Source organism: Nerophis lumbriciformis, linkage group LG06 (genome assembly GCF_033978685.3).
Source record: "Nerophis lumbriciformis linkage group LG06, RoL_Nlum_v2.1, whole genome shotgun sequence".
NCBI classification, from domain to species: Eukaryota; Metazoa; Chordata; class Actinopteri; order Syngnathiformes; family Syngnathidae; genus Nerophis; species Nerophis lumbriciformis.
In genome coordinates, this window is record NC_084553.2 from 14470791 (window position 1) to 14498232 (window position 27442).

Below are 27442 nucleotides of genomic sequence, written 5' to 3' on the forward strand. Positions count from 1 at the left end.
TCGTTTCGCTCGGGCTTTTATTTTCACAGGACGCCTGTGATGATTTGTGTGTATGTGCGTGTGTCATCCCTCCATGATGTGAGGAATGGTTTCCCCGGCAACGGGTCATGACAACATCCAAACAATGTCACTGCAAAAGGAGTGGCCTTGTGAAAGTATGACACAAACACACACATGTGCGCACGCACTCACACACACACACACACACACACACACACACACACACACACAGTGTCGGTTCTGGCGCCGGTCCAGTTCAATCACTGACTCCACCGAGCAGCTGCTGGGTTCCCAACAACAAAGAACAGAACCAGCAACGCTGCTGTCACCGCTGCAGCCCGCTTCTGTTGCATCAGACCCGGTTCTGCTCGGGTCCGCCCCCGACTTCCTGTTCAAAATCGTTCTGTTTGGCCAAGAAAACAAACAAAAGGCCTTTCGACCCGTGACCTTTGGCCCCTTGACTGGGGCGACGAGAGCCCACCCCTCTGACACCACCCGCCTGCATCCTCCCTCCCCACCCGTGTGATGCTGGACAGGATGTCGCCGTGACAACGGGATAAACAGACGACAACAAATCTCCAGCTCATTTTGAACGGGCGCGAGAAGCAGCAGCAGCAAAAGAAGAAGAAGAGACAGACGAGGCCTTCAGGTAAGAAGCTGCAGTGTGCATGTCGCTTTAATTCTAATCAGTTGAGTGCAAATTTCAAATTAGTAACTTTCCTACTGATGTGCATGCAAGTCCAACCAATAAAAGCATACAGATTTGTAACTGCGCAAAAAACAACAACACACGTGACGTATATTTTGTATTTTTTTAAGTGCAGTTCCTTTGACCACTTCAAACAAAACGTGGGGTGTGACGTCACAATCACTACGTAACTCCCTCGTCCCGGTCTTTAAACAAACGTGACATCGGTACCACGTTTGCGTCCGACATAATGTAAACGAAAGCGTCAAAGCGTGTCGTTGAACGTCATGTTTCTAGTGCTTGTAGCCACCGAAAACTTACTTTAAACACCATCCGTCAGCGGATTTACTCAGATATAGTTACTTCAAATACTTCAAGGTAATGTATGAAAACTATCAACTTTGTGTGATAATTATAATGACTAAGTATCGTCGTTGTTAAAAAAATATTAATTCAAACGTACAGGTTTGTCGTGGCTACACTGGGCTAGTTATCTTGAAAGGTAACTTCGACCTTTTTCGGTTTTCCGAGTGACAATCCGAACCTGTGTGGCGTTCAAGTTCATTTTTCTTGCCTCGGAATGACAAACACGACGGTGCTTTAATTCCAATACAGTTTTAAGTATGCATCTTCTATATGGATAGAAAAAGTGTTGCTCTTCAAATGACTACCTAATCATCATAGTATCGTCATATCAAATCGGCTCACATGTTTTGAAATGATGCAAAAATCCCCGGAAATAATGATTGAAATAATGACAAAAAATGGCTGATAAAAATAGCTGGCTTTTTAGTTAGGTTTAGTAAAAAAAAAAAAAAAAACGTCTTGTAAAAAAAGATTGCTTTTAGTTTTGTTAAAAAAAAAAAAGAAAAGTCGCTTTTTAGTTAGATTTTTTTAATTTTTTTAAATGGATAGTAAAAAAAATATATATATATATGTAGCTCGCTTTTAGTTAGTTTTAGGTAAAACAAAAAGTGGCTAATAAAAAAAAAAACTGCTCCCTTTTTAGTTTGTTTAAAAAAAAAAATGTCTAGTAAAGAAATAGCTTGCTTTTTATTTGGTTTTAGTTTAAAAAAATGTTCTAAAAATGTTTTTTTTTATTAAAAAAAGAGCTCGCTTTTTTTATAGTTTTAGTTAAAAAAAAAAAAAAGGCTAGTAAAATAATAATACAGTAGCTTGCTTTTTAGTTAGTTTTAGTTAAAAAAATGGACTATTAAAAAAATTGTACTAAAAAAATGGATTAGTAAACAAATTGGTCCCTTTTTAGTTAGTTTTAGTAAAAAAAAAAAAAAAAGCCATTAATTGGCCTGTAAAAAAAATAGCTCATTTTTTAGTTTTAAGTAAAAAAAAATAGCTCGTTTTATAGTTAGTTTTAGTTTAAAAAAATGGCTAGCAAAAAAAAGTTTGTAAAAAATAAAAATAGTAATACACTAGCTCGCTTTTGAGTTAGTCCATCCATCCATTTTCTACCGCTTGTCCCTCTCGGGGGTGCTGGAGCCTATCCCAGCTGCACTTGGTGTTAGTTAAAAAAAAATGGACTAGTAAAAAAATTGCTCCCTTTTTAGTTAGTTTTAGTTTAAAAAAAATAAGCCAGTAATTGGCCTGTAAAAAAACCAGCTTGCTTTTAAATCTTAATATATAGAAAATTCAGCTTTAAAATATGTGTCACAAAGGTTTCAAAGTAATAATAGTTAACTTTATTTACATACACAAGGTTAAAAGCTTGTTTACTGCCATCCTAGATCTTCCAACATGGCGGAGAATTCGGAGACCTTTGACCTGCTGGAGGCTTTCAAGAAGTTCGCCATCCACGGCGACACCAAGGCCACCGGGAACGAGCTCAACGGGAAGAACTGGGCCAAACTGTGCAAGGACTGCAAGATCACTGACGGCAAGAACGTGAGCAGCACCGACGTGGACATCGTCTTCTCCAAAGTCAAGTAAGTCCTCCTTGGTCGCCGCCCACACGCCGCACCACACCTCACGGCTCACGTGTGTGTGGTCTTCAGGCAGAAGTCGGCTCGCATCATCACCTTTGAGGAGTTCCAGCTGGCTCTGCATGAGTTGGCCCCGAAAAGGTTCAAAGGCAAAACTCATGACGAGGCCCTCCGGTCCATCTTCAACCTGGTGGAGGCGGGGGCTCCCAGCAACGTGGGCGTGACGGTAAGGAGCTTCCTGCTCCAATAGGGTGGGGATTCACATGGCTACAGTCCTGGGTAGATATCGTGTGAGAGGAAGAGAGTGGATAGTGCACCCCCCAAATTTTGTCACGTTTCATGTGTCAGGTAAACCGCCATGTTCATCAAAACTAGCATTGATGCAAAACTCCCCCCCCCCCCCCCCCCCCCCCCCCTGTCAATACTAGTTTAGATCCACCCTGTCCTGGGTGGATCTCGTGTGAGAGAGAGTGGGATAGTGCACTCCCCAAATTTGTCACGTTTCATGTGTCAGGTAAACTGCAACGAATGGGGCCATGTTCATCAAAACTAGCATTGACGGTTTTTTTGCGTCAATGCTGGTTTTGATCCACCCAGATCTCGTGTGAGAGGAAGAGAGTGGATAGTGCACCCAACCAAATTTGTCACGTTTCATGTGTCAGGTAAACTGTGACGAATGGGGCCATGTAGAACAAAACTAGCATTGACGCAAAAAAAGTGTTTTTTTGCGTCAATGCTAGTTTTGATCCACCCAGTCCTGGTGGATCGTGTGAGGAAGAGTGGATAGTGCACTCCCCAAATTTGTCACGTTTCATGTGTCAGGTAAACCGCAACCAATGGGGCCATGTTCATCAAAACTAGCATTGACGCAAAAAAAGTGTTTTTTTGCGTCAATGCTAGTTTTGATCCACCCAGTCCTGGGTGGATCTCGTGTGAGGAAGAGAGTGCACTCTCCAAATTTGTCACGTTTCATGTGTCAGGTAAACCACGACGAATGGGGCCACGTTCATCAAAACTAGCATTGATGCAAAATGTTTTTTTGCGTCAATGCTAGTTTTGATCCACCCAGTCCTGGGTGTATCGCGTGAGAGGAAGAGAGTGGGATAGTGCACTCCCCACATTTGTCACATTTCATGTGTCAGGTAAACTGTGACGAATGGGGCCATGTTATTAAATCTAGCATTGACGCAAAACTTTTTTTCCCCCCGTCAATGCCAGTTTTGATCTACCCAGTCCTGGTGGATCTCGTGTGAGAGGAAGAAAGTGGGATAGTGCACTCCCCAAATTTGTCACGTTTCATGTGTCAGGTAAACCGCGATGAATGGGGCCATGTTCATCCAAACTAGCATTGACGCAAAAAAATAATGTTTTTTTGCGTCAATGCTGGATTTGATCCACCCAGGTCTGGGTGGATCTCGTGTGAGAGGAAGAGAGTGGATAGTGCACTCAACCAAATTTGTCACGTTTCATATGTCAGGTAAACTGTGACGAATGGGGCCATGTAGATCAAAACTAGCATTGACGCAAAAGGTTTTTTTTGCGTCAATGCTAGTTTTGATCCATCCAGTCCTGGTGGATCGTGAGAGGAAGAGTGGATAGTGCACTCCCCAAATGTGTCACGTTTCATGTGTCAGGTAAACTGCAAATGGGACCATGTTCATCAAAACTAGCATTGACGCAGAAAATTAGTTTTTTTGCATCAATGCTAGTTTTGATCCACCCAGTCCTAAGTGGATCCCATGTGAGAGGAAGAGAGTGGATAGTGCACTCCCCAAATTTTGTCACGTTTTATGTCTTAGGTAAACCGCGATGAATGGGGCCACATTCATCAAAACTAGCATTGACGCGTTTTTTTTGCGTCAATGCTAGATTTGATCTCGTGTGAGAGGAAGAGAGTGGATTGTGCACCACCCCAAATTTTGTCACGTTTCATGTGTCAGGTAAACCGCGACGAATGGGGCCCATCCATCCATCCATTTTCTACCGCTTATTCCCTTTTGGGGTCGCGGGGGGCGCTGGAGCCTATCTCAGCTACAATCGGGCGGAAGGCGGGGTACACCCTGGACAAGTCGCCACCTCATCGCAGGGCCAACACAGATAGACAACATTCACACTCACATTCACATACTAGGGCCAATTTAGTGTTGCCAATCAACCTATCCCCAGGTGCATGTCTTTGGAGGTGGGAGGAAGCCGGAGTACCCGGAGGGAACCCACGCAGTCACGGGGAGAACATGCAAACTCCACACAGAAAGATCCCGAGCCCGCATGTTCATCAAAACTAGCATTGATGCAAAAAAATGTTTTGCGTCAATGTTAGTTTTGATCCACCCAGTCCATGGTGGATCCCATAAGAGAAGAGAGTAGATAGTGCACTCCCCAAATTTGTCACATTTCATGTGTCAGGTAAACCGCGACGAATGGGGCCATGTTCATCAAAACTAGCATTGACGCAGAAAATTTGTTTTTTTTGCGTCAATGCTAGTTTTGATCCACCCAGTCCTAAGTGGATCCCATGTGAGAGGAAGAGAGTGGATAGTGCACTCCCCAAATTTTGTCACGTTTTATGTATTAGGTAAACCGCGATGAATGGGGCCACATTCATCAAAACTAGCATTGACGCGTTTTTTTTGCGTCACTGCTAGCTTTGATCTCGTGTGAGAGGAAGAGAGTGGATTGTGCACCCCCCAAATTTTGTCACGTTTCATGTGTCAGGTAAACCGCGACGAATAGGGCCATGTTCATCAAAACTAGCATTGATGCAAGGTTTTTTTGCGTCAATGTTAGTTTTGATCCACCCAGTCCACGGTGGATCCCATGAGAGAAGAAGAGAGTAGATAGTGCACTCCCCAAATTTGTCACATTTCATGTGTCAGGTAAACCGCGACGAATGGGGCCATGTTCATCAATACTAGCATTGACGCAGAAAATTTGTTTTTTTTGCGTCAATGCTAGTTTTGATCCACCCAGTCCTAAGTGGATCCCATGTGAGAGGAAGAGAGTGGATAGTGCACTCCCCAAATTTTGTCACGTTTTATGTATTAGGTAAACCGCGATGAATGGGGCCACATTCATCAAAACTAACATTGACGCAAAACATTTTTTTTTGCGTCAATGCTAGCTTTTATCCACCCACTTCTGGGTGGATCTCGTGTGAGAGGAAGAGAGTGGATAGTGCACCCCCCAAATTTTGTCACGTTTCATGTGTCAGGTAAACCGCGACGAATGGGGCCATGTTCATCAAAACTAGCATTGATGCAAAAAAAAGTTTTTTTTGCGTCAATGCTAGTCCAAGGTGAATCCCATGTGAGAGGAAGAGAGTAGATAGTGCACTCCCCAAATTTGTCACATTTCATGTGTCAGGTAAACCGCGACGAATGGGGCCATGTTCATCAAAACTAGCATTAGTTTTTTTGCGTCAATGCTAATTTTGATCCACCCAGTCCTAAGTGGATCCCATGTGAGAGGAAGAGAGTGGATAGTGCACTCCCCAAATTTTGTCACGTTTTATGTATTAGGTAAACCGCGATGAATGGGGCCACATTCATCAAAACTAGCATTGACGCAAAAAAAGAATGTTTTTTTGCGTCAATGCTAGCTTTGATCCACCCAGTTCTGGGTGGATCTCGTGTGAGAGGAAGAGAGTGGATAGTGCACCCCCCAAATTTTGTCACGTTTCATGTGTCAGGTAAACCGCGACGAATGGGGCCATGTTCATCAAAACTAGCATTGACGCATAAAAAAAGGTTTTTTTGCGTCAATGCTAGTTTTGATCCACCCAGTCCTGGGTGGATCCCATGTGAGAGGAAGAGAGTGGATAATGCACCCCCCAAATTTTGTCACGTTTCATGTGTCAGGTAAACCGCCATGTTCATCAAAACTAGCATTGATGCAAACCTTTTTTTCCCCCTGTCAATGCTAGTTTTGATCCACCCAGTCCTGGGTGGCTCTCGTGTGAGAGGAAGAGAGTGGATAGTGCATTCAACCAAATTTGTCACGTTTCATGTGTCAGGTAAACTGACGAATTGGGCCATGTTCATCAAAACTAGCATTGATGCAAGGTTTTTTTGCGTCAATGTTAGTTTTGATCCACCCAGTCCACGGTGGATCCCATGAGAGAAGAAGAGAGTAGATAGTGCACTCCCCAAATTTGTCACATTTCATGTGTCAGGTAAACCGCGACGAATGGGGCCATGTTCATCAATACTAGCATTGACGCAGAAAATTTGTTTTTTTTGCGTCAATGCTAGTTTTGATCCACCCAGTCCTAAGTGGATCCCATGTGAGAGGAAGAGAGTGGATAGTGCACTCCCCAAATTTTGTCACGTTTTATGTATTAGGTAAACCGCGATGAATGGGGCCACATTCATCAAAACTAACATTGACGCAAAAAAATTTTTTTTGCGTCAATGCTAGCTTTTATCCACCCACTTCTGGGTGGATCTCGTGTGAGAGGAAGAGAGTGGATAGTGCACCCCCCAAATTTTGTCACGTTTCATGTGTCAGGTAAACCGCGACGAATGGGGCCATGTTCATCAAAACTAGCATTGATGCAAAAAAAAGTTTTTTTTGCGTCAATGCTAGTCCAAGGTGAATCCCATGTGAGAGGAAGAGAGTAGATAGTGCACTCCCCAAATTTGTCACATTTCATGTGTCAGGTAAACCGCGACGAATGGGGCCATGTTCATCAAAACTAGCATTAGTTTTTTTGCGTCAATGCTAATTTTGATCCACCCAGTCCTAAGTGGATCCCATGTGAGAGGAAGAGAGTGGATAGTGCACTCCCCAAATTTTGTCACGTTTTATGTATTAGGTAAACCGCGATGAATGGGGCCACATTCATCAAAACTAGCATTGACGCAAAAAAAGAATGTTTTTTTGCGTCAATGCTAGCTTTGATCCACCCAGTTCTGGGTGGATCTCGTGTGAGAGGAAGAGAGTGGATAGTGCACCCCCCAAATTTTGTCACGTTTCATGTGTCAGGTAAACCGCGACGAATGGGGCCATGTTCATCAAAACTAGCATTGACGCATAAAAAAAGGTTTTTTTGCGTCAATGCTAGTTTTGATCCACCCAGTCCTGGGTGGATCCCATGTGAGAGGAAGAGAGTGGATAATGCACCCCCCAAATTTTGTCACGTTTCATGTGTCAGGTAAACCGCCATGTTCATCAAAACTAGCATTGATGCAAACCTTTTTTTCCCCCTGTCAATGCTAGTTTTGATCCACCCAGTCCTGGGTGGCTCTCGTGTGAGAGGAAGAGAGTGGATAGTGCATTCAACCAAATTTGTCACGTTTCATGTGTCAGGTAAACTGACGAATTGGGCCATGTTCATCAAAACTAGCATTGATGCAAAAATAGTTTTTTTGCGTCAATGTTAGTTTTGATCCACCCATTCCTTGGTGGACCCCATGTGAGAGGAAGAGAGTGGATAGTGCACTCCCCAAATTTGGCACGTTTCATGTGTCAGGTAAACCGCGCCGAATGGGACCATGTTCATCAAAACTAGCATTGACGCAAAAAAATTTGTTTTTTTGCGTCCATGCTAGTTTTGATCCACCCAGTCCTGGGTGGATCTCGTGTGAGAGGAAGAGAGTGGGATAGTGCACTGTCCAAATTTGTCACGTTTCATGTGTCAGGTAAACCGCGCCGAATGGGACAATGTTCATCAAAACTGGCATTGACGCAGTTTTTTTTGCATCAATGCTAGTTTTGATCCAGCCCTGGGTGGATCTCGTGTGAGAGGAAGAGAGTGGATAGTGCACTCCCCAAAAAAACATAATTTTTATGGTCAATACTAGTTTTGATAAACATGGCCCCATTCGTCTCGATTTACCAGACACATGAAACGCTACAAATATGGGAAGTGCACTATCCACTCTCTTCCTCTCACACGAGATCCCCCAAGGACTGTGGCCATCAAACCTAGCATTGACGCAAAAAAATCATGTATTTTTTGCATCAATGCTAGTTTTAATGAACATGGCCCCATTCTTCGCGGTTTACCTGACACATGAAACATGACAAACTTGGGGTGTAATTTCTGTACTTATTAAAAAAACCAAAATAGCATTGATAAGTACGCTAACTTGGTCCACAGAAAATGTCGAAGGCGGGAGGAGTGGACCGACTGACCGACACGTCGCGCTACACGGGCTCGCACAAGGAGCGCTTCGACGACAGCGGCAAGGGCAAAGGCCGCGAGGGCCGCGAGGATCTGGTGAGCAACACGGGCTACGTTGGCGCCTACAAGGACGCCGGGACCTACGACGCCAAGGTGAAGGATTTCAAGTGAGACCACGCCCACTCGCTGGCAGGAAGTTGAAGCACTTAGGTCGGGATGGAACCTGTGTGTGTGTGTGAGTGTGTGTGTGAGTGTGTTTGTATTCATCACAATATGGGGACAACTCATTGTTTACACAGTTACGTCGTGGGGACCAAAATCACAAAATCCTTGTCTTCGTAACGTAAACTCTCTAAAATTGTTCAAACCAATCCGAAATAAAGTTTTAGCTTTGGCCAATAACACACAGATTTTGGTGTGTGTGTGTGTGTGTGTGTGTGTGTGTGTGTGTGTGTGTGTGTGGCCTCGACGCAGCGACTTCCTGCCAGAGGTTGCGTCCCCATGTAAAAGGTCTGATTTTTAAAGGGAAACTGCACCACTGTCGATGTCTACTTCCTGTGTGTAATGTCCACATATGTTCATTCGATTCATCTCACTCTTGCTAACATCATTTCTTTATACCTCCTTTCTTACTGATGAATAATAAATGTATTCCATCACCATGACAAGTTGCTTAATGGAAAAATAAAAGCTATAACAAAAACTCGTTTGTGTAGTCTTAGTGAATGGTGGATGTTTCGATACGGTGTGTGGTCATTAAATATGTATGACATGTATGTATGACATCACCTACTCAGTGGCCTAGTGGTTAGAGTGTCCGCCCTGAGATCGGTAGGTTGTGGGTTCAAACCCTGGCCGAGTCATACCAAAGACTGTAAAAATGCGACCCATTACCTCAGCATCAAGGGTTGGAATTGCGGGTTGAATCACCAAAAATGATTCCCGGGCGTGGCCACCGCTGCTGCTCACTGCTCCCCTCACCTCCCAGCAGGGGGTGATCAAAGGTGATGGGTCAAATGCAGAGAATAATTTCGCCGCACCTAGTGTGTGTGTGACAATCATTGGTACTTTAACTTTAACTTTATATAACAATTACCATGTACAATATTACAGTATATGCAACAGCTGCAGCATAAAATAGAGAGTAGATCCAGCAAAAAATAGACATTATGAACAAAGAGAGGTAGCTAACATAGAAGGTGTCAGATAATAGACAGATATCATCTATTGCTGTATAGCGAGTGATTATACAGCTGCATGGAGTGTGGAATGAAGGATCCTGTTGGAGTATGAGCGCCGCTGTCCCTCAATTGTCTGGTGGAGTGGGTGGGCAGGATTGTCCATGATGGTGAGCAGTTTGTCCAGTGTCCTCCTGTCCCTCACTGACACAAGCGCCTCCAACTGCGTGCCAATAGTTTGGCCGGCTTTCCGGATCAGTTTGTCAATCCGGTTGAAGTCCCTTTTGCTGGTGCTGCTCCCCCCAACAAACCACTGCAAAGTACAGGGCACTGGCCACAACACACTGATAAAAGATCTCCATCAGCTGGCTGCACACATTAAAGGCCTACTGAAATGAAATGTTTTTATTTAAACGGGGATAGCAGATCCATTCTATGTGTCATACTTGATCATTTCGCAATATTGCCATATTTTTGCTGAAAGGATTTAGTAGAGAACATCGACGATAAAGTTCGCAACTTTTGGTCGCTGATAAAAATGCCTTGCCTGTACCGGAAGTAGCGTGACGTCACAAGTTGAAAGTTGTTTACACCAGCAGTGAGAGCGATTCGGACCGAGAAAGCGACGATTACCCCATTAATTTGAGCAAGGATGAAAGATTTGTGGATGAAAAACGTGAGAGTGAAGGACTAGAGTGCAGTGCAGGACGTATCTTTTTTCGCTCTGACCGTAACTTAGGTACGAGGGCTCATTGGATTCCACACTCTCTCCTTTTTCTATTGTGGATCACGGATTTGTATTTTAAACCACCTCGGATACTATATCCTCTTGAAAATGAGAGTCGAGAACGCGAAATGGACATTCACAGTGACTTTTATCCCCGCGACAATACATCGGTGAAGCACTTTAGCTACGGAGCTAACGTGATAGCATCGGGCTTAACTGCAGATAGAAACAAAATAAATAAACCCCTGACTGGAAGGATAGACATAAAATCAACAATACTATTAAACCATGGACCTGTAACTACACGGTTAATGCTTTCTAGCCTGGCAAAGCTTAACAATGCTGTTGCTAACATTGAAGCTAACTTAGCTACGGACCTCGACAGAGCTATGCTAAAAACATTAGCTCTCCACCTACGCCAGCTCTCATCTGCTCATCAACACCGAAGCTCACCTGCGTTCCAGCGATTGACGGAGCGACGAAGGACTTCACCCGATCATCGATGCGGTCGGCGGCTAGCGTCGGATAGCGCGTCTGCTATCCAAGTCAAAGTCCTCCTGGTTGTGTTGCTGTAGCCATACGCTAATACACCGATCGCACCTACAGGTTTGTTCTTTGCAGTCTCCATTGTTCATTAAACAAATTGCAAAAGATTCACCAACACAGATGTCCAGAATACAGTGGAATTTAGCGATGAAAAAAGACGATTTAAGCTGGCGACCGACCTATTCCAAAATGTCTGTTTCAACTATTGACGTCACGTGCATACGTCATCATACATAGACGTTTTCAACCGGAAGTTTCCCGGGAAATTTAAAATTGCACTTTATAAGTTAACCCGGCCGTATTGGCATTTGTTGCAATGTTAAGATTTCATCATTGATATATAAACTATCAGACTGCGTGGTCGGTAGTAGTGGGTTTCAGTAGGCCTTTAAAGAACCAAAGCTTCCTCAGGGAAAAAGTCTGCTCATGCCCTTCTTGCCATTATATTCTTACCAGTGACAGAGCAGGAAGAGGCTAGGAATTAACATTTTCCATGTGCTTATTTACACAAAATGCACAGATCTGCATGTAGGGAGGGTGATGTCGACATAAACGGACTCATTTATTTTATAGAGATAAAAATTGCTGCCACTTTTTAGTCATAATAACGCGGTGGGTTGTCGACATAAACGGGACCCACTGAATCGGGCCCCACATAGCAGGAAGACTGAAGATGCTTACAAATATGATCGTTCAAGTCCTGCTGACCTTTGACCCGGCTAGCTCGGGTCCTCGCCCTCGCCGCCCCCAAACGCGGATACCAAATCGGCGACGCTGGCAGCCGAGCGAGGCGCGTCCGTCCTTTGGGTCCGGCCCTTCTTTGGGTTCACGTTGAGGCTTTTGGAGCGCAGTGTCGGGTACGTCCTGTCCTCGTTGTCCTCCTCGGGCTCCTCCCCCTCGCCGTTGCCTTGGTGACCTTGTGCCAGGCGGTCAGGTGTCTGCCGGAGGGCGGGGCTACACAGCAGGCTGCTTACGGATCCTTTGTTTGACACGTGGGAGGACAAACACGGCGTGACCCTTGACCTCTCTAGCGGGAAGGAGACCACTGCCTCCAGTCTAGCGTGTCCTCCCGCCGTCTCCACGGCGACGGTCTCAGGTGATCTGCGGTCCTGCTCGCAGGGAGAGATGAGGATGTCCACGTTGGACAAAGACTGACTTCTGTCCCGCACTTGGTGGATGTCCAGAGTGGCGCCCGCCTCCTTGACGGCCACATGGGCGTCACCTGGACACAGGAAGCGAAAAGCTAAGAGCTAAGATGCTTTCGTTTCCATGGTGACCAATCGGAGTGTGAACCTTTGGGCACCTAAAGGTTAAATTCAGAGTCGATTCAAACTGATTCTCGCAATGTAATATTTGGTATAATAATTCTAATACAACTTTTTCAAAACAGGTTTCAGGTTTCTGATGTCATGGAGATAGCCTAAAAATGTATTTAAAAATGTTTATTCTTATTAAAAAAAACCTGAACATTATATATATATACGTGTATGTATATATATATATATATATATATATATATATCTCCTGATGATTGAGGGTACCCCCCCTCATGAAACAGGCCTGTAGAGATGAAATAGTCTTGTGATTTTTTTTTCCCCCACACATACATATATTGCGCTCTACTACGGTATCGAGCACTATTTTTTGGATAACCTTATTAAGACATATATATATATATATGTATGTGTGTAAACAAACCACATTGGTGGATCTACACCTGACATCCACTGTAATGATACCAAGTACAGGAGCGTATCTAGTTCATACTACTATGATTACATCGATATTTTTTTATCGTAACAAAATCTTTTTTCCTTTCTTAAAAATTCACATTATGTTTTTTCACTCAGGAAATATGTCCCTGGACACATGAGGACTTTGAATATGACCAATGTATGATCCTGTAACTACTTGGTATCGGATCGATACCCAAATTTGTGGTATCATCCAAAACTAATGTAAAGTATCAAACAACAGAAGAATAAGTGATTATTACATTTGAACAGAAGTGTAGATAGAACATGTTAAAAGAGAAAGTAAGCAGATAATAACAGTAAATGAACAAGTAGATTAATAGTTCATTTTCTACCACTTGTCATTAATAATGTTGACAAAATAATAGAATGGAAAATGACACAATAAGTTACTGCATATGTCCGCAGCTAAATTAGGAGCCTTTCTTTGTTTACTTACTATTAAAAGACAAGTTGTCTTGTATATTCATTATTTTATTTAAGGACAAACTTGCAATAAGAAACATATGTTTAATGTACTCTAAGATTTTTTGTTAAAAAAAAAAGCCTATTATGCAATTTTTTGTGGTCCCCTTTATTTAGATAAGTATCGAAAAGTACCGAAAAGTATCGAAATACATTTTGGTACCGGTACCAAAATATTGGTATCGGTACAACCCTAATATATACATATATACAAATATACATATTATATATAGATATATGTATATATATATAAAAAAAAAAAAAATAAAAAAAATATATATATATATATACATATATATATATATATATATATATATATATATATATATATATATATATATATATATATATATATATATATATATATATATATATATATATATATATTTGTTTTTAATTTTTTTCACAATTTTTTGAAAATTATCAATCGATTTAGAATCGGGATGAATAACAATTGTAATTCGGATGTGAATCGACTTTTTTTTTATTCACCCCGAGTGACCAACATGTCCTACCCTCGTCCACGTTCACCCCTCGCCTCTCCGGACTCCCGCCCATGGAGGTCCCGTCCGGGTCGGGCTCCAGCTGGTAGCGGTACAGGCTGCAGCCGTCGGCGCTGATGATGCTGCCGCGTCGCAGCAGAGCGGCGCCGTCGCACATGGACGAGCCTCTGGAGCGCGTGCGGGCCAGCTCGGCCCGGTCGACGCCCGCCAGCTTCTCCAGGGCGTTCATCATGCGGCCTGAGAACTCCTCCAGCTGCGCCAGGCGCAGGTCCACCGTCTGCAGCGACGCCTTCATGGAATGTTCCCGCTCGTTGACCTCCTCCAGACGCATGAACATGTTCTCCACCCTGTGGCGACACACACATGGACACCAATTTTAAGCGTTTCACCTTGGAGGACGGCTCACCTTTCGCAGGTGACTCTGATCCTCTCGTTGTTGGACGACTGCTTCTCGTCGTCTTTCTCGCGGAAGTATTCGTCCACGCACTGCTCCTCGAACTCGTGAAGACTCTTCAGCTCGTCCGCACTCAGCAGCAGCTCTGCAAACACGCACGTTCGTCCTCACGCCCTCGCCTACACACGGTCGAGCGTACGCGGCGATGACGAGTCTTACGTAGGCGTCTCTGCCGGTCGTCGCGGTCGCCATCCTGCCGGCGACGGCATCGGCAACACAGCCTCTTGAGGACGATGAAGATGTGCGGGAAGACGATGAGCGGCGGCGGCAGAATGGGCCGATCGTGGAAGGTCATGATCAGCTGGTAACGCTGGAACTTCCACACCTGGTTTGAGATGGACTTCACCTCGAAGAACGTGTTGCTGTGGACGCACACGCAGGACATTTGTGAGGACAGTTAGACCAGGGTTTTTCAACCACTGTGCCGCGAGATACAGTCTGGGTTAAAAATATTTTTTTGCAAACCAGTATTTATAATCCGCAAATAACGTGCCGTTGCTGTGTAGAACTCGGCAGCACAACCACGTAATACTCCATGCCAGTAGGTGGCAGAAGGTAGTTAATTGCTTTGTAAAAGTCGGAATGTGTCGGGTGAGACGAGGCATACCAAAGACTATCGAGTCATACCAAGGACTATAAAAATGGGACCCATTACATCCTCCCTGCTTGGCACTCAGCATCAAGGGTTGGAATTGGGGGTTAAATCACCAAAAATGATTCCCGGGCGCGGCCACCGCTGTTGCTCACTGCTCCCCTCACCTCCCAGGGGGTGATCAAGGGTGGTGGGTCAAATGCAGAGAATAATTTTGCCACACCTAGTGTGTGTGTGACAATCATTGGTACTTTAACTTGGTGATCCCAATATGAAGACCACACTACCAGCGAAATGTACTTACTTGGAATTGTATAATTTTATTTATTTTGGGAAAAAAATTATGTAAACTATGTCACTACTTTAAATTAACTTGTTTTTTTAATCTGCTTTTGATAGAAAATTATATGCTTAAACCAAAAATGAACAAAAGAAAAAGGAAAAGGCAATGTCTACGCAAGACGAAAGTAAAACTGAACTGGCTACAAAGTAAACAGAAACAGAATGCTGGACGACAGCAAAAACTTACGGCGTCCACAAAGTGCATCTGTACATGACATGACAATCAACAATGTCCACACAAAGAAGGACAGCGGCGACGTAAATAGCCTCGCTTGCTAACACAAAGCCGGTGGGCGGAATAGCGCTCAAAGGAAGACATGAAACTGCTACAGGAAAACACCAACATAACAGGAAGGGCCATCAAAATAACAGCGCAAGACAAGAACTAAAGCGCTAGACACAGGAAAACACCAACAAACTGAAAATAAGGCACGACGACGTGGTGGAGTTTCATCTTTTAACGTTTTCTGCTGGTGGTCTGCCTCCGGATTTTTTTATGAAAAAAATGTGCCTTGCCTCAAAAAAAGGTTGAAAAACACTGAGTTAGACAAACTGTGAGGACTTTTTGAATGAGCTGAAGATATTTGGACAAATTATGAGAACACTTGGACAAACTAATGATGTTTGGAAAAACTAAGGACATTTACCGTATTTTACGGACTATAAGGTGCCCTTAAAATCCTTTTTTCCCCTCAAAACTCGACAGTGCGCCTTATAACCCGGTGCGCCTAATGTAAGAAATATGTTTGGTTGTGCTTACCCACCTCGAAGGTATTTTATTTGGTACATGGTGTAATGATAAGTGTGACCAGTAGATGGCAGTCAAACATAAGAGATACGTGTAGGCTGCACTATGATGGCAATATGACTCAAGTAAACAACACCGACATTTTATATGTTCCATTGAAAATATAGAACATTTTCACTCAAAAATCTTTCAAAATGTTTTAGCATGACTTTGGTAAGCTATGAAGCCGCGCCGCTTGATGGATTGTACTGTGCTTCAACATACAAGTATTATTATGCTGTGTGTATAACGTAAGACATATTATTTGTCGGTTTTTTTTCGCAATACTATGCAAAAGCCACTTTCCTTACCTTCTGGTACCTGCTGATCTGTATTTGGGATCTGCATAAATCCTGAAAAATGTGTCCGCCTTTGTAGTCTGTACCGACGCCATAGTCGATAAGCCTCTTCTTTTACTCTATCTTCTGGTTATGGGGCATTCATCCTCCGCCGTTGCCATTTCTATTATAAAGTAGTGTAAAGTTCTTACTTAAATCTGTCGGTAAACTCGACATTAAAGCGCTAAAACATACCGGTATAGTGAGTGAACATTATTCACCCAAGGAACTTTAGTTATTAGAGAGTTCCGGTCGGACGTTTTTACACGGGATACATTTCCGGTGTTGTTGTTTCCAGATGAGGAGATGCTGCTGCTTTATTGATTTAAGTAAAGTCTGAATGTCATTAAAACACTTTTGACACTGAGAACATATAAACAAACTGAGGACATTTGAACAAACTGAGAACACTTGGACAAACTGAGAACATATAAACAAACTGAGAACACTTGGACAAACTGAGAACACTTGGACAAACTGAAAACATTTGAACGAACTGAGAACACTTGGACAAACTGAGAACATATAAACAAACTGAGGACATTTGGACACACTTAGGACACTTGAACAAACTGAAGACACTTGGACAAACTGAGAACACTTGGACAAACTAAGGACACTTGAACAAACGGAGAACATTTGAACAAACTGAGAACATATAAACAAACGGAGAACACTTGGACAAACTGAGAATATTTGAACAAACTGTGGACATATAAACAAACTGAGGACATTTGGACACACTTAGGATACTTGAACAAACTTAGGACACTTGGAGAAACTGAGAACACTTGGACAAACTAAGGACACTTGAACAAACTGAGAACATTTCAACGAACTGAGAACATATAAACAAACTGAGAACACTTGGATAAACTAAGGGCACTTGAACAAACTGAGAACAATTGAACAAACTGAGAACATATAAACAAACTAAGGACATTTGGACACACTTAGGACACTTGAACAAACTGAGGACACTTGAACAAACTGAGGATACTTGGGCAAACTGAAAACACTTGGACAAATTAAGGACACTTGAACAAACTGAGAACATATTAACAAACTGAGAACACTTGGACAAACTAAGGACACTTGGACAAACTAAGGACACTTGGACAAACTGAGAACATTTGAACAAACTGTGGACATTTGGACACACTTAGGACATTTGAACAAACTGAGGACACTTGGACAAACTGAGAACACTTAGACAAACTAAGGACACTTGAACAAACTGAGAACATATAAACAAACTGAGGACATTTGGACACACTTAGGACACTTGAACAAACTGAGGACACTTGAACAAACTGAGGATACTTGGGCAAACTGAAAACACTTGGACAAACTAAGGACACTTGAGCAAACTGAGAACATATAAACAAACTGAGAACACTTGGACAAACTAAGGACACTTGAGCAAACTGAGAACATATAAACAAACTGAGAACACTTGGACAAACTAAGGACACTTGGACAAACTAAGGACACTTGGACAAACTGAGAACATTTGAACAAACTGTGGACATTTGGACACACTTAGGATATTTGAACAAACTGAGGACACTTGGACAAACTGAAAACACTTGGACAAACTAAGGACACTTGAACAAACTGAGAACATTTGAACGGACTAAGAACATATAAACAAACGGAGAACACTTGGACAAACAGAGAACATTTGAACAAACTGTGGACATATAAACAAACTGAGGACATTTGGACACACTTAGGACACTTGAACAAACGTAGGACACTTGGAGAAACTGAGGATACTTGAACAAACTAAGGACACTTGGACATACCGAGAACATTCAGACAAGCAATTGGGACTTTTGGACAATTTTGATAGGTGACCTACTTGAAGACGGCGATGAGCAAGTTGACGAGCAGGATGTTGGCCACCAGAAGATAGCAGGCCATGATGGCGGGAGTCAGCCAGGCTCCAGGGATGCAGGGAGGAAGCTTCTTCCCGTCTTCATCGTACAAGTTGTCTCCACATGGAGCTGACACGAACGCACACACATGATGTTAGTCTGCTGCTAAGCAGTTATTGTGTGCTATTGCGTTACTAAAGTGATGCTTACGGTTGATCTCCATGGCGTAAACTGAGTGTCAAGAGGAAGTAGAACATGAGCAGTCAGACAGAGATGAAGAAGAAGACACACAAAAGCAACACGACACAACAAAGTGTGATTCTTAGTGGCTGTAAGTGTTGTGACTTGTCGGGAAGTTAACATATGCTGCCCCCCACTGCTTGAAATGTGTGATCTAGACAATAATAACACATTTTTGCTGTGTCTCTAATCGAACACTTCTATCAGTACACTTCAATAAGTGTACTCAGTGCACATATTTGGACAGCGTTTCATTACTTGTTGTATAATGCAAAATTTTCCCGCTTCTTTTTCTTCTTTCCTTTTAAATGCTGAATTGCGAGCACATGAGTTAATTTTGAGGGCAACATCCAAGCACTGACACTTTTTAGTGTCACCGCACTTTAAAAAACTAAATCTAAGTACGCAAGTGCACGATTACTGTCACAGCTTGTGTGTGTCTGTGTGTGTGTTGAGTCATTAGATGTCACTTTGCTTTCTCAATGCCTTCCATTTCCAACAATCTGCTCCATATGTCTTTCAAAACAAAAGTGCACACAATCCAGACACTGTTGAACTGACCGGAAGTCTTACTATGAATTCTAGTCTTACGGTCTATGGAGTCTGCAAACACCTCGCCGTAGATCATCCAGTACGGCATGTAGAAGATGTTGCGAGCTAGGCGCCATGTAGGTTCCTCGTCCGGATGCAGGATGGCCTGCCGGGCCACGCCGAAGCTCATCAGGACCACCAGCATGATGACTACGAAGTACAGCATGTCGATCATCTGCGGACCGTAGAAGACGATCGTCAACGACTGAACTCTTGAATTTTATGTCAATACCAGCTTCCTTCTTTTGGCATAATTACACTTTCCCTTTTCTTAGAATGTCAAAGGTGAGGTGCCTGAGCCTACCATCTTCCCAATCATCATCACGTATGGCCCCAGGTACTTGTTGACCCCGAAGATGTCGAGGACGCGGATGTACCAGAAGATGATGTCCACGCAGTAGATAACGCGGCCGTAGCCCATGTAGGGCTCATTCTGCAGCCTCAACAGCAGCCCGAGCAGGAAGACCCAGATGGCCACCAGGTCTGTGATGTTCCAGTAGTCCTCCAGCCACACGTTAATCTTCTGCTTCAATTTGCCCGGCTCCGACATCAGGATCTGAGGGTACGGATAACTCTGACAACTTATTTTCTATTCCATTGTTGGACTTTCGGTCTGGTTATGAATCTGGGCTCTTTTAGAACAAGAACGGGTCTTGCTCAGTGCGTACCTGTCGGACTTTTTCCAGGCCCAGCGTTATGATATACGAGATGACGATCCACTCCTGAAGGGATGGCCATCGCTCCATCTTGACCAGGATGATGTAGTTGTACAACGAGAGGTAGACCAGGTAGGAAATCTGAGGGTCACATGAGGACATGTCACTGAGGCATCACAATTAAATGCTGATGTGACTGCTGAGCGATATGAAGTGGACTTACAGTGTTAAACCAGAACTTGGTGAAGGGGGCGTTGTAGAACTCATAGATCTGACTCCCAATGGGAACCCTCTTCCTGCCTTTCTTCAGGTTTTCTTCCTCATCTCCTTTCTTGGATGTGGTGTCCATGTTGGAGATGGCATCCTGGAACAAAGTCACCATCACTCGAAGTAGGGGAGAGGGAGTTGGAAGGACACTGTCAGCCTTCTTTTCATCCTACTTTGCAGGACTTGTTGTCTTCTTCTTTGCTTTTGCTGCCCTCATTCTCTTTAGAGGAGTGATACGAAGCTTCGTCTCCGATACGGAACTCTAGGAGGAGGATGGCAGGGGGGAAAACGATTCCTAAAATCACCTGCAAAAAGACAGAAAGGTCAAAGAAAAATGTGGAAAAGAGGGGAAGAACCTGTTGAACCTTGTGATGAGGATGGGTATTGTAAAGCAGCTAACATTGCGCTTAGAATTCTCAGGACATTCAATCGATCGCAACTGAACTGTTTGGTTTGTCTTAGAAGATATTTCCCCTTCTAATTCAAGTAACCTTCATTAGTTAATGCTCATTAACTTACAAACTTTTGTAGATTTGTCGGATCTAGTCTTCGACTTGGATCGGTCAGACAAGAGCTGACCAATCTGACCAGATCTGATTTAGTCTTAGACTTAGATCGGTCAGACTACATCTGACCAATATTACCAGATCTGATCTAGTCTTAGACTTAGATTGGTCAGAATAGATCTGACCAGATCTGATCTAGTCTTAGACTTAGATTGGTCAGACTAGATTTGACCGATCTAAGTCTAGGAGCATGAACTGGTAACGCCTACTTGGGTGAGAGTCAAAAGGTCTTCTAAGACAAACCAAACGGTATAGTTGCGATCCATTGAATGCCCTGAATATACAATGACCTGGATGAATTCGAACATCCATAGACCTTGTGGTTAGAACTTTCTGAGAGCTGTTTTGACCATGTGAGGGTTACCTTGAGGCTGTTACTCTTGCCCATCCTCAGACATCCCATCCACATGTCAGTAAGCAACATCTGGCTGCACGTGTGGGCGATGAAATCTCGATGTTTGGCGGCCACTGCCAGCTTCAGACAGGTGGAGTTGCTCCAGTTCTTCAGCTCGTAGGTCAGTAGCTTCATGGCCACCTGCTCGTCGCGTTTGTACGACTGGTCGAGAAGCTCGTAAGCCAGCTGCCCGAACTCTCTGCGAACACGATACAAGAACACACAAGGACTTGTGGTCACTTCTGCCATTCCTCATCCAAAAAGAGTGGTCTCACCTGGAGTTGTTCTCCAGATCCTGGTAGATGTCGTCCACCAACTCGCTTTGGGAAGACTCGTGGGCCATGGCCTTGTAGAGCTTGCAGGCCACTAGAGCTTTGGCCATGGCCTCCTCCCCTCGCTGCCACAGGAACAGCGCCATCTTCTGGCGCTTCATTAGCACGGCCCACACCATTAGCTCGTGGAACGGGTACTGGAAGCGACTGACCTCGGGGTCGTCCACATCGATGTCTACCTCCTCCTCTTTCTTCTTGTTCTTCTTGCCTTTACCTTTGGGACGGGGCTCGTCATCCTGAAGTCCACCAACCAGGATGTTATTCTCCTCCTTTTCCACTTGATTCTATAGACAGTCCTTGGAATAACAACACTTACCTCCATCCCCAACAGTTTCAACGCTTTTGGCTGAAAGAGAAAAACATCTCAGTTGAGTTGAAAAGGTTCATTCATCTCGGTCAGGGGTGTCAAACTCATTTTTATCGAGGGCCACATCGCAATTATGGCTGCCATTGGAGGGCCACGTGTAACAGTGAATATATATGAATATAAACGTATAATAGCCTTGTTACACAATTTGCAACGGCAACTGTTTTTGATTATAATGTTTATCACAGATTGATGGATAACTTTCTTTGAATTCGTAAGTCAAGATGACCAGCCTATATTTAAGTCTTTGTTTTAGATAACCAAACAAGGAACACCAGATAATATTAACGTTTAGAACATATGCAACTGCATGTGTAAAATTTTTCCGTCAAAATTGAAAGAAAAAAAATACATTTGTCCAGAAAGTGCTTTTTATTTCCACGTAAAATCGTTGTGGTTTGTGCAGCCCTTTGAGACATTTGTGAATAAGGGCTACATAAGTAAACTTTGATTGATTGATTGATAGAATGACATGGCGGGCCACATAAATGATATGGTGGGCCACATAAATGACATGGTAGGCCACATAAATTATATGGTCATCATCATCGGCGGTCACTCGAACGAGTATGACGATCCTCCTGGTAGGGGTGTATCCCTTTATGGAGGATGCCTGTGCGTGACTTTGTTTAACGTGTGGAGACTGGTGCATAGACAGTCACCACACAATCCTTGACAGAATCGGGTCAGGGTCCAGTGGCATGGAGTCCAAGACGACTGGGGACCCTTTTCTGCTGGAGCCTTCTCCCGCCATCGCAGCCGTTGTGGTAGTACTTAAATCTACCGTCTTCCGCCTGCTCCGCCGTTGAGGTCTTCACCTTATCCCTGGCTAGGGGGCAGTCAGGTACTAGGCCTTTGCCAAGGGCCACATGGGGTAACAGTAGTAAAGGGGTTAACCTCCTAGTGCCCCAAGACCCCATAGAGGAGCCTCCACTGCCGGATGCACTTTAACGTCATGCCCAGGACACGAAAAAATGATATGGTAGGCCACATAAAATGATGTGGCGACCAAATCAAATGTGAAGAGCCACATTCAAATTATGTTGCAGACAATGTTAAATGACGTGGCGACTACATAATATGACATGGCGAGGCACATTTGGATTATGTGGCGTGCCTTGTTAAAATGATAAGACAGGTCACTATGAAATGAAGTGGTGGGCCACAATAAAATAATGTGACGGGCCACAATAAACTGATGTGGCGGAGCATATAAATGGATGTGGCGGACCTCCTAAAATGACGTGGCGACGACGTAAAATGATGTGACGGGCCACTTGAAAATGACATGTTTCTTCTCTTGTAGGACAAACGTCCTTCAGGACTTGACTCAGTTGAGAAGAAGTTAGTAAAAGCTTAGTTGTGCTCACCCTCTTCAGGCCGTACAAGTTGTTGTACAGCGTCCTGAAACTCTTCCTGGTGTATTTGCAGCGATAAGCTCCGCCCATCAAGAACTCCAGCACCAGCCCGATGTCGATCAAGGTGATTTGGTAGTCCGGAGGCAGGTTCCCCTGTAGAACAAACCACGTAACCAAGGTCCTTAAGCGCCAAATCTCAGGACAATCCGGAATTCTGTCAATCACGCCAATTCCGGGCTATCCAGTCCAGTCCTGTCAACTCACCTTTTTTACGTCTCGCACCACAAAGTGCAGCGTGTTGGGGGGTCCGAGCTTCTGCAGGTCGCAAAGACAAACAGGAAATAGGGCGTTAGGTATGCAGGCTGTGTCTCAAATCGAAAGCCTTCCGTCAGCACACTTCAATAAGTACACCATCTACACTGTGTACCGTATTTTTCGGACTATAAAGCGCACTTAAAACCCTTTCATTTCCTCACAAATCGACAGTGTGCCTTATTACCCGGTGCGCCTAATGTACGGAATAATTCTGGTTGTGCTTACCGACCTCGAAGGCATTTTATTTGGTACATGGCGTGATAAGTGTGACCAGTAGATGGTAATCACACATAAGAGTAAATGGTAAATGGGTTGTACTTGTATCGCGCTTTTCTACTTTTTTTTTTTAAGAAACTCAAAGCGCTTTGACACTATTTCCACATTCACCCATTCACACACACATTCACACACTGATAGCGGGAGCTGCCATGCAAGGCGCTAACCAGGACCCATCAGGAGCAAGGGTGAAGTGTCTTGCTCAAGGACACAACGGACGTGACCAGGATGGTAGAAGGTGGGGATTGAACCAGTAACCCGCTGTCCCCGTGTAGACTAGAGATGTCCGATAATATCGGACTGCCGATATTATCGGCCGATAAATGCTTTAAAATGTAATATCGGAAATGATCGGTATCGGTTTCAAAATGATCGGTATCGGTTTCAAAAAATAAAATGTATGACTTTTTAAAATGTCTCTGAGTACACGGACGTAGGGAGAAGTACAGACCGCCAATAAACCTTAAAGGCACTGCATTTGCGTGCCGGCTCAATCACATAATATCTACAGCTGTGAATGCAAGTCATACTTGTTCAACAGCCATACAGGTCACACTGAGAGTGGCCGTATAAACTACTTTAACACTGTTACAAATATGCGCCACACTGTGAACCCACGCCAAACAAGAATGACAAACACATTTCGGGCGAACATCCGTACCGTAACACAACATAAACACAACAGAACAAATACCCAGAACCCCTTGCAGCACTAACTCTTCCGGGACGCTACAATATACAACCCCCCCCTCGCCCCCTCTCACCTCAACCCCTCATGCTCTCTCAGGAAGAGCATGTCCCAAATTCCAAGCTGCTGTTTTGAGGCATGTTAAAAAAAATAATGCACTTTGTGACTTCAATAATAAATATGGCGGTGCCATCTTGGCATTTTTTTCCATAACTTGAGTTGATTTATTTTGGAAAACCTTGTTACATTGTTTAATGCATCCAGCGGGGCATCACAACAAAATTAGGCATAAAAATGTGTTAAATCCACGACTGTATATATCGGAATCGGTAATTAAGAGTTGGACAATATTGGAATATCGGATATCGGCAAAAAAGCCATTATCGGACATCTCTAGTGTAGACTGCAATATGACGCCAGTAAACAACACCAAAACTTTAAATGTTCCATTGAAAATAAAGAACATTACACACGGCACTCAAAAAACTGTCAAAAATGTTTTAGTATGACTTTGAAGCCGCACCGCTTGATGGATTATGGGCCCATTACGGCTACCGTAGTCAAAGATACAAGTATTATTATGGTGTGTGTATAAGGACCGCAAAATGGCACCCATTAGCAGACATATTATCTGGCGTTTTGTTTCATAATATTATGCAAAACCAACTTTTCTTACCGTCTGGTACCTGCTGATGTGTATTTAAGATCTGCATAAGTCCTGAAAATTTGCGCACGTCCGCCACTGTAGTCCGTGTCGATGCCGTAGTCGATAAGGTTCTTCTTTTTCTCTATCTTCTTGTTATGGGACATTCACCCTCCACTGTTGCCATTTCTAATATAAAGTAGTGTAAAGTTATAAATAAATGATAAATGGGTTGTACTTGTATAGCGCTTTTCTACCTTCAAGGTACTCAAAGCGCTTTTACACTACTTCCACATTTACCCATTCACACACTGATGGAGGGAGCTGCCATGCAAGGCGCTAACCAGCACCCATCAGGAGCAAGGGTGAAGTGTCTTGCTCAGGACATAACAGTTCTAACTTATATCTCGCTATGGAAGTGCTAAAGACTGTAGTGGGTTTACATTATTCACCCAAGGAACTTTAGTTATTAGAGATTTCCGGTCGGACGGTTTTTCACGGGACTCATTTCCGGCGTTGTTGTTGCACTAGTGAGCCATGGATGAGGAGATGCTGCTCTGTTATTGATTTAAGTAAAGTCTGAAGTAGAGATGTCCGATAATGGCTTTTTTGCCAATATCCGATATTCCGATAATGTCCAACCGATTCCGATATCAACCGATACCGATATATACAGTCGTGGAATTAACACATTATTATGCCTAATTTTGTTGTGATGCCCCGCTGGATGCATCAAACAATGTAACAAGGTTTTCCAAAATAAATCAACTCAAGTTATGAAAAAATAATGCCAACATGGCACTGCCATATTTATTATTCAAGTCACAAAGTGCATTATTTTTTTAACATGCCTCAAAACAGCAGCTTGGAATTTGGGACATGCTCTCCCTGAGAGAGCATGAGGAGGTTGAGGTGGTAGCGGGGGGTGTATATTGTAGCGTCCCGGAAGAGTTAGTGCTGCAAGGGGTTCTGGGTATTTGTTCTGTTGTGTTTATGTTGTGTTACAGTGCGGATGTTCTCCCCCGAAATGTGTTTGTCATTCTTGTTTGGTGTGGGTTCACAGTGTGGCGCATATTTGTAACAGTGTTAAAGTTGTTTATACGGCCACCCTCAGTGTGACCTGTATGGCTGTTGACCAAGTATGCTTTGCATTCACTTGTGTGTGTGAAAAGCCGTATATATTATGTGATTGGGCCGGCACGCAAAGGCAGTGCCTTTAAGGTTTATTGGCGCTCTGTACTTCTCCCTATGTCCGTGTACACAGCGACGTTTTAAAAAGTCATACATTTTACTTTTTGAAACCGATACCAATAATTTCCGATATGACATTTTAAAGCATTTATCGGCCGATTATATCGGCAGTCCGATATTATCGGACATCTCTAGTCTGAAGGTCATTAAAACAGTTAGCTTCGTCTTTTGACACTTCTTCGCTACACCGCTACAACAAAGAAGACGCTGCTGAAGGTGAGCCACGTAAATAAGACCGCCCACAAAACGGCGCATCCTGAAGCGACTGCCAGAAAGCGACTTGAAGATGATCTGTAAAACATCATCTATGCAACATTTTGACCAAAGAACCACCATTACATGTTATGTAGACCACAAGGAAGTGTTTTACATTTAGAAAAACATCTTAATATGACCCCTTTAATGCGCCTTATAATCCGGTGCGCCCTATGGTCCAGAAAATACGGTACTTTGTTCCTGAGGGTGCACATTTTGACCGTCCCAAATGGATGATTGTCGTTATCCGGATCCCGGAAATCACGATTCTTCTTCTCTCCCATTCTACGAACGCACTTATTTACTCAAAACGCTAAGTTCTAAGTACGGAAGTGCGCAAGTTGAGTGTGTCAGTCACGTGTCACAGCTTTTTTTGAGATGATGGCCGTTAAGCTGCTTGTCGGAATGAGACAATGGACGTTAAAGCTAAAAGCTTTTGTTGTTGCAGTAAAAAGCGGGTTATATCTTAAATGTACATATGAAATGTTACAGTATACATTGTAAGGATTTAACCTTTTAATGCTGTAATCTGAATGAAGTTCACATCCCGCACACAACTGTCACGAGTACTCGCTGCAATCCTTCTATTTATTACAGGCCCCATATATGAACTTACACTATATTGCCAAAAGTATTTGGCCACCTGCCTTGACTCACATATGAACTTGAAGTGCCATCCCATTCCTAACCCATAGGGTTCAATATGATGTCGGTCCACCTTTTGCAGCTATTACAGCTTCAACTCTTCTGGGAAGGCTGTCGACAAGGTTGCGGAGTGTGTTTATAGGAATTTTCCACCATTCTTCCAAAAGCGCATTGGTGAGGTCACACACTGATGTTGGTCGAGAAGGCCTGGCTCTCAGTTTCCGTTCTAATTCATCCCAAAGGTGTTCTATCGGGTTCAGGTCAGGACTCTGTGCAGGCCAGT

General features: G+C 43.5%; 2 protein-coding genes across 3 annotated transcripts in view; one reads left to right on the forward strand and one right to left on the reverse strand.

Moving 5' to 3' along the window:
• The first annotated feature begins 264 nt into the window (after positions 1-264).
• tppp3 (tubulin polymerization-promoting protein family member 3) lies at positions 265-9452 on the forward strand. Of its 2 annotated transcripts, none has more exons than XM_061963787.2 (4): positions 265-649; positions 2431-2628; positions 2698-2851; positions 8726-9452. In XM_061963787.2, exons 2-4 carry the CDS (start codon positions 2441-2443, stop codon positions 8918-8920), a joined length of 537 nt encoding a protein of 178 aa, XP_061819771.1. In that variant the 5' UTR covers positions 265-649; positions 2431-2440; the 3' UTR covers positions 8921-9452. The 2 variants fall into 2 exon arrangements, with proteins under 2 accessions (XP_061819771.1, XP_061819769.1); XM_061963785.2 differs by lacking the exon at positions 265-649 and adding an exon at positions 900-1066.
• Positions 9453-11215: 1763 nt separating this feature from the next.
• LOC133608516 (transient receptor potential cation channel subfamily M member 1-like) overlaps positions 11216-27442 on the reverse strand; it is a 38999-nt gene continuing 22772 nt past the window's right edge. The window contains exons 13-28 of the mRNA XM_061963788.2: positions 23351-23401; positions 23099-23239; positions 21678-21707; positions 21305-21597; positions 21000-21228; positions 20243-20374; positions 20026-20166; positions 19815-19943; positions 19451-19702; positions 19147-19321; positions 18526-18546; positions 18300-18444; positions 14536-14738; positions 14329-14461; positions 13935-14269; positions 11216-12422 (exon numbers count right to left, since the gene is read on the reverse strand). Coding sequence (XP_061819772.2) covers positions 11920-12422; positions 13935-14269; positions 14329-14461; positions 14536-14738; positions 18300-18444; positions 18526-18546; positions 19147-19321; positions 19451-19702; positions 19815-19943; positions 20026-20166; positions 20243-20374; positions 21000-21228; positions 21305-21597; positions 21678-21707; positions 23099-23239; positions 23351-23401 — 2913 coding nt within the window. The 3' untranslated portion in view covers positions 11216-11919. The remainder of the gene's footprint in view (positions 12423-13934; positions 14270-14328; positions 14462-14535; positions 14739-18299; positions 18445-18525; positions 18547-19146; positions 19322-19450; positions 19703-19814; positions 19944-20025; positions 20167-20242; positions 20375-20999; positions 21229-21304; positions 21598-21677; positions 21708-23098; positions 23240-23350; positions 23402-27442) is intronic.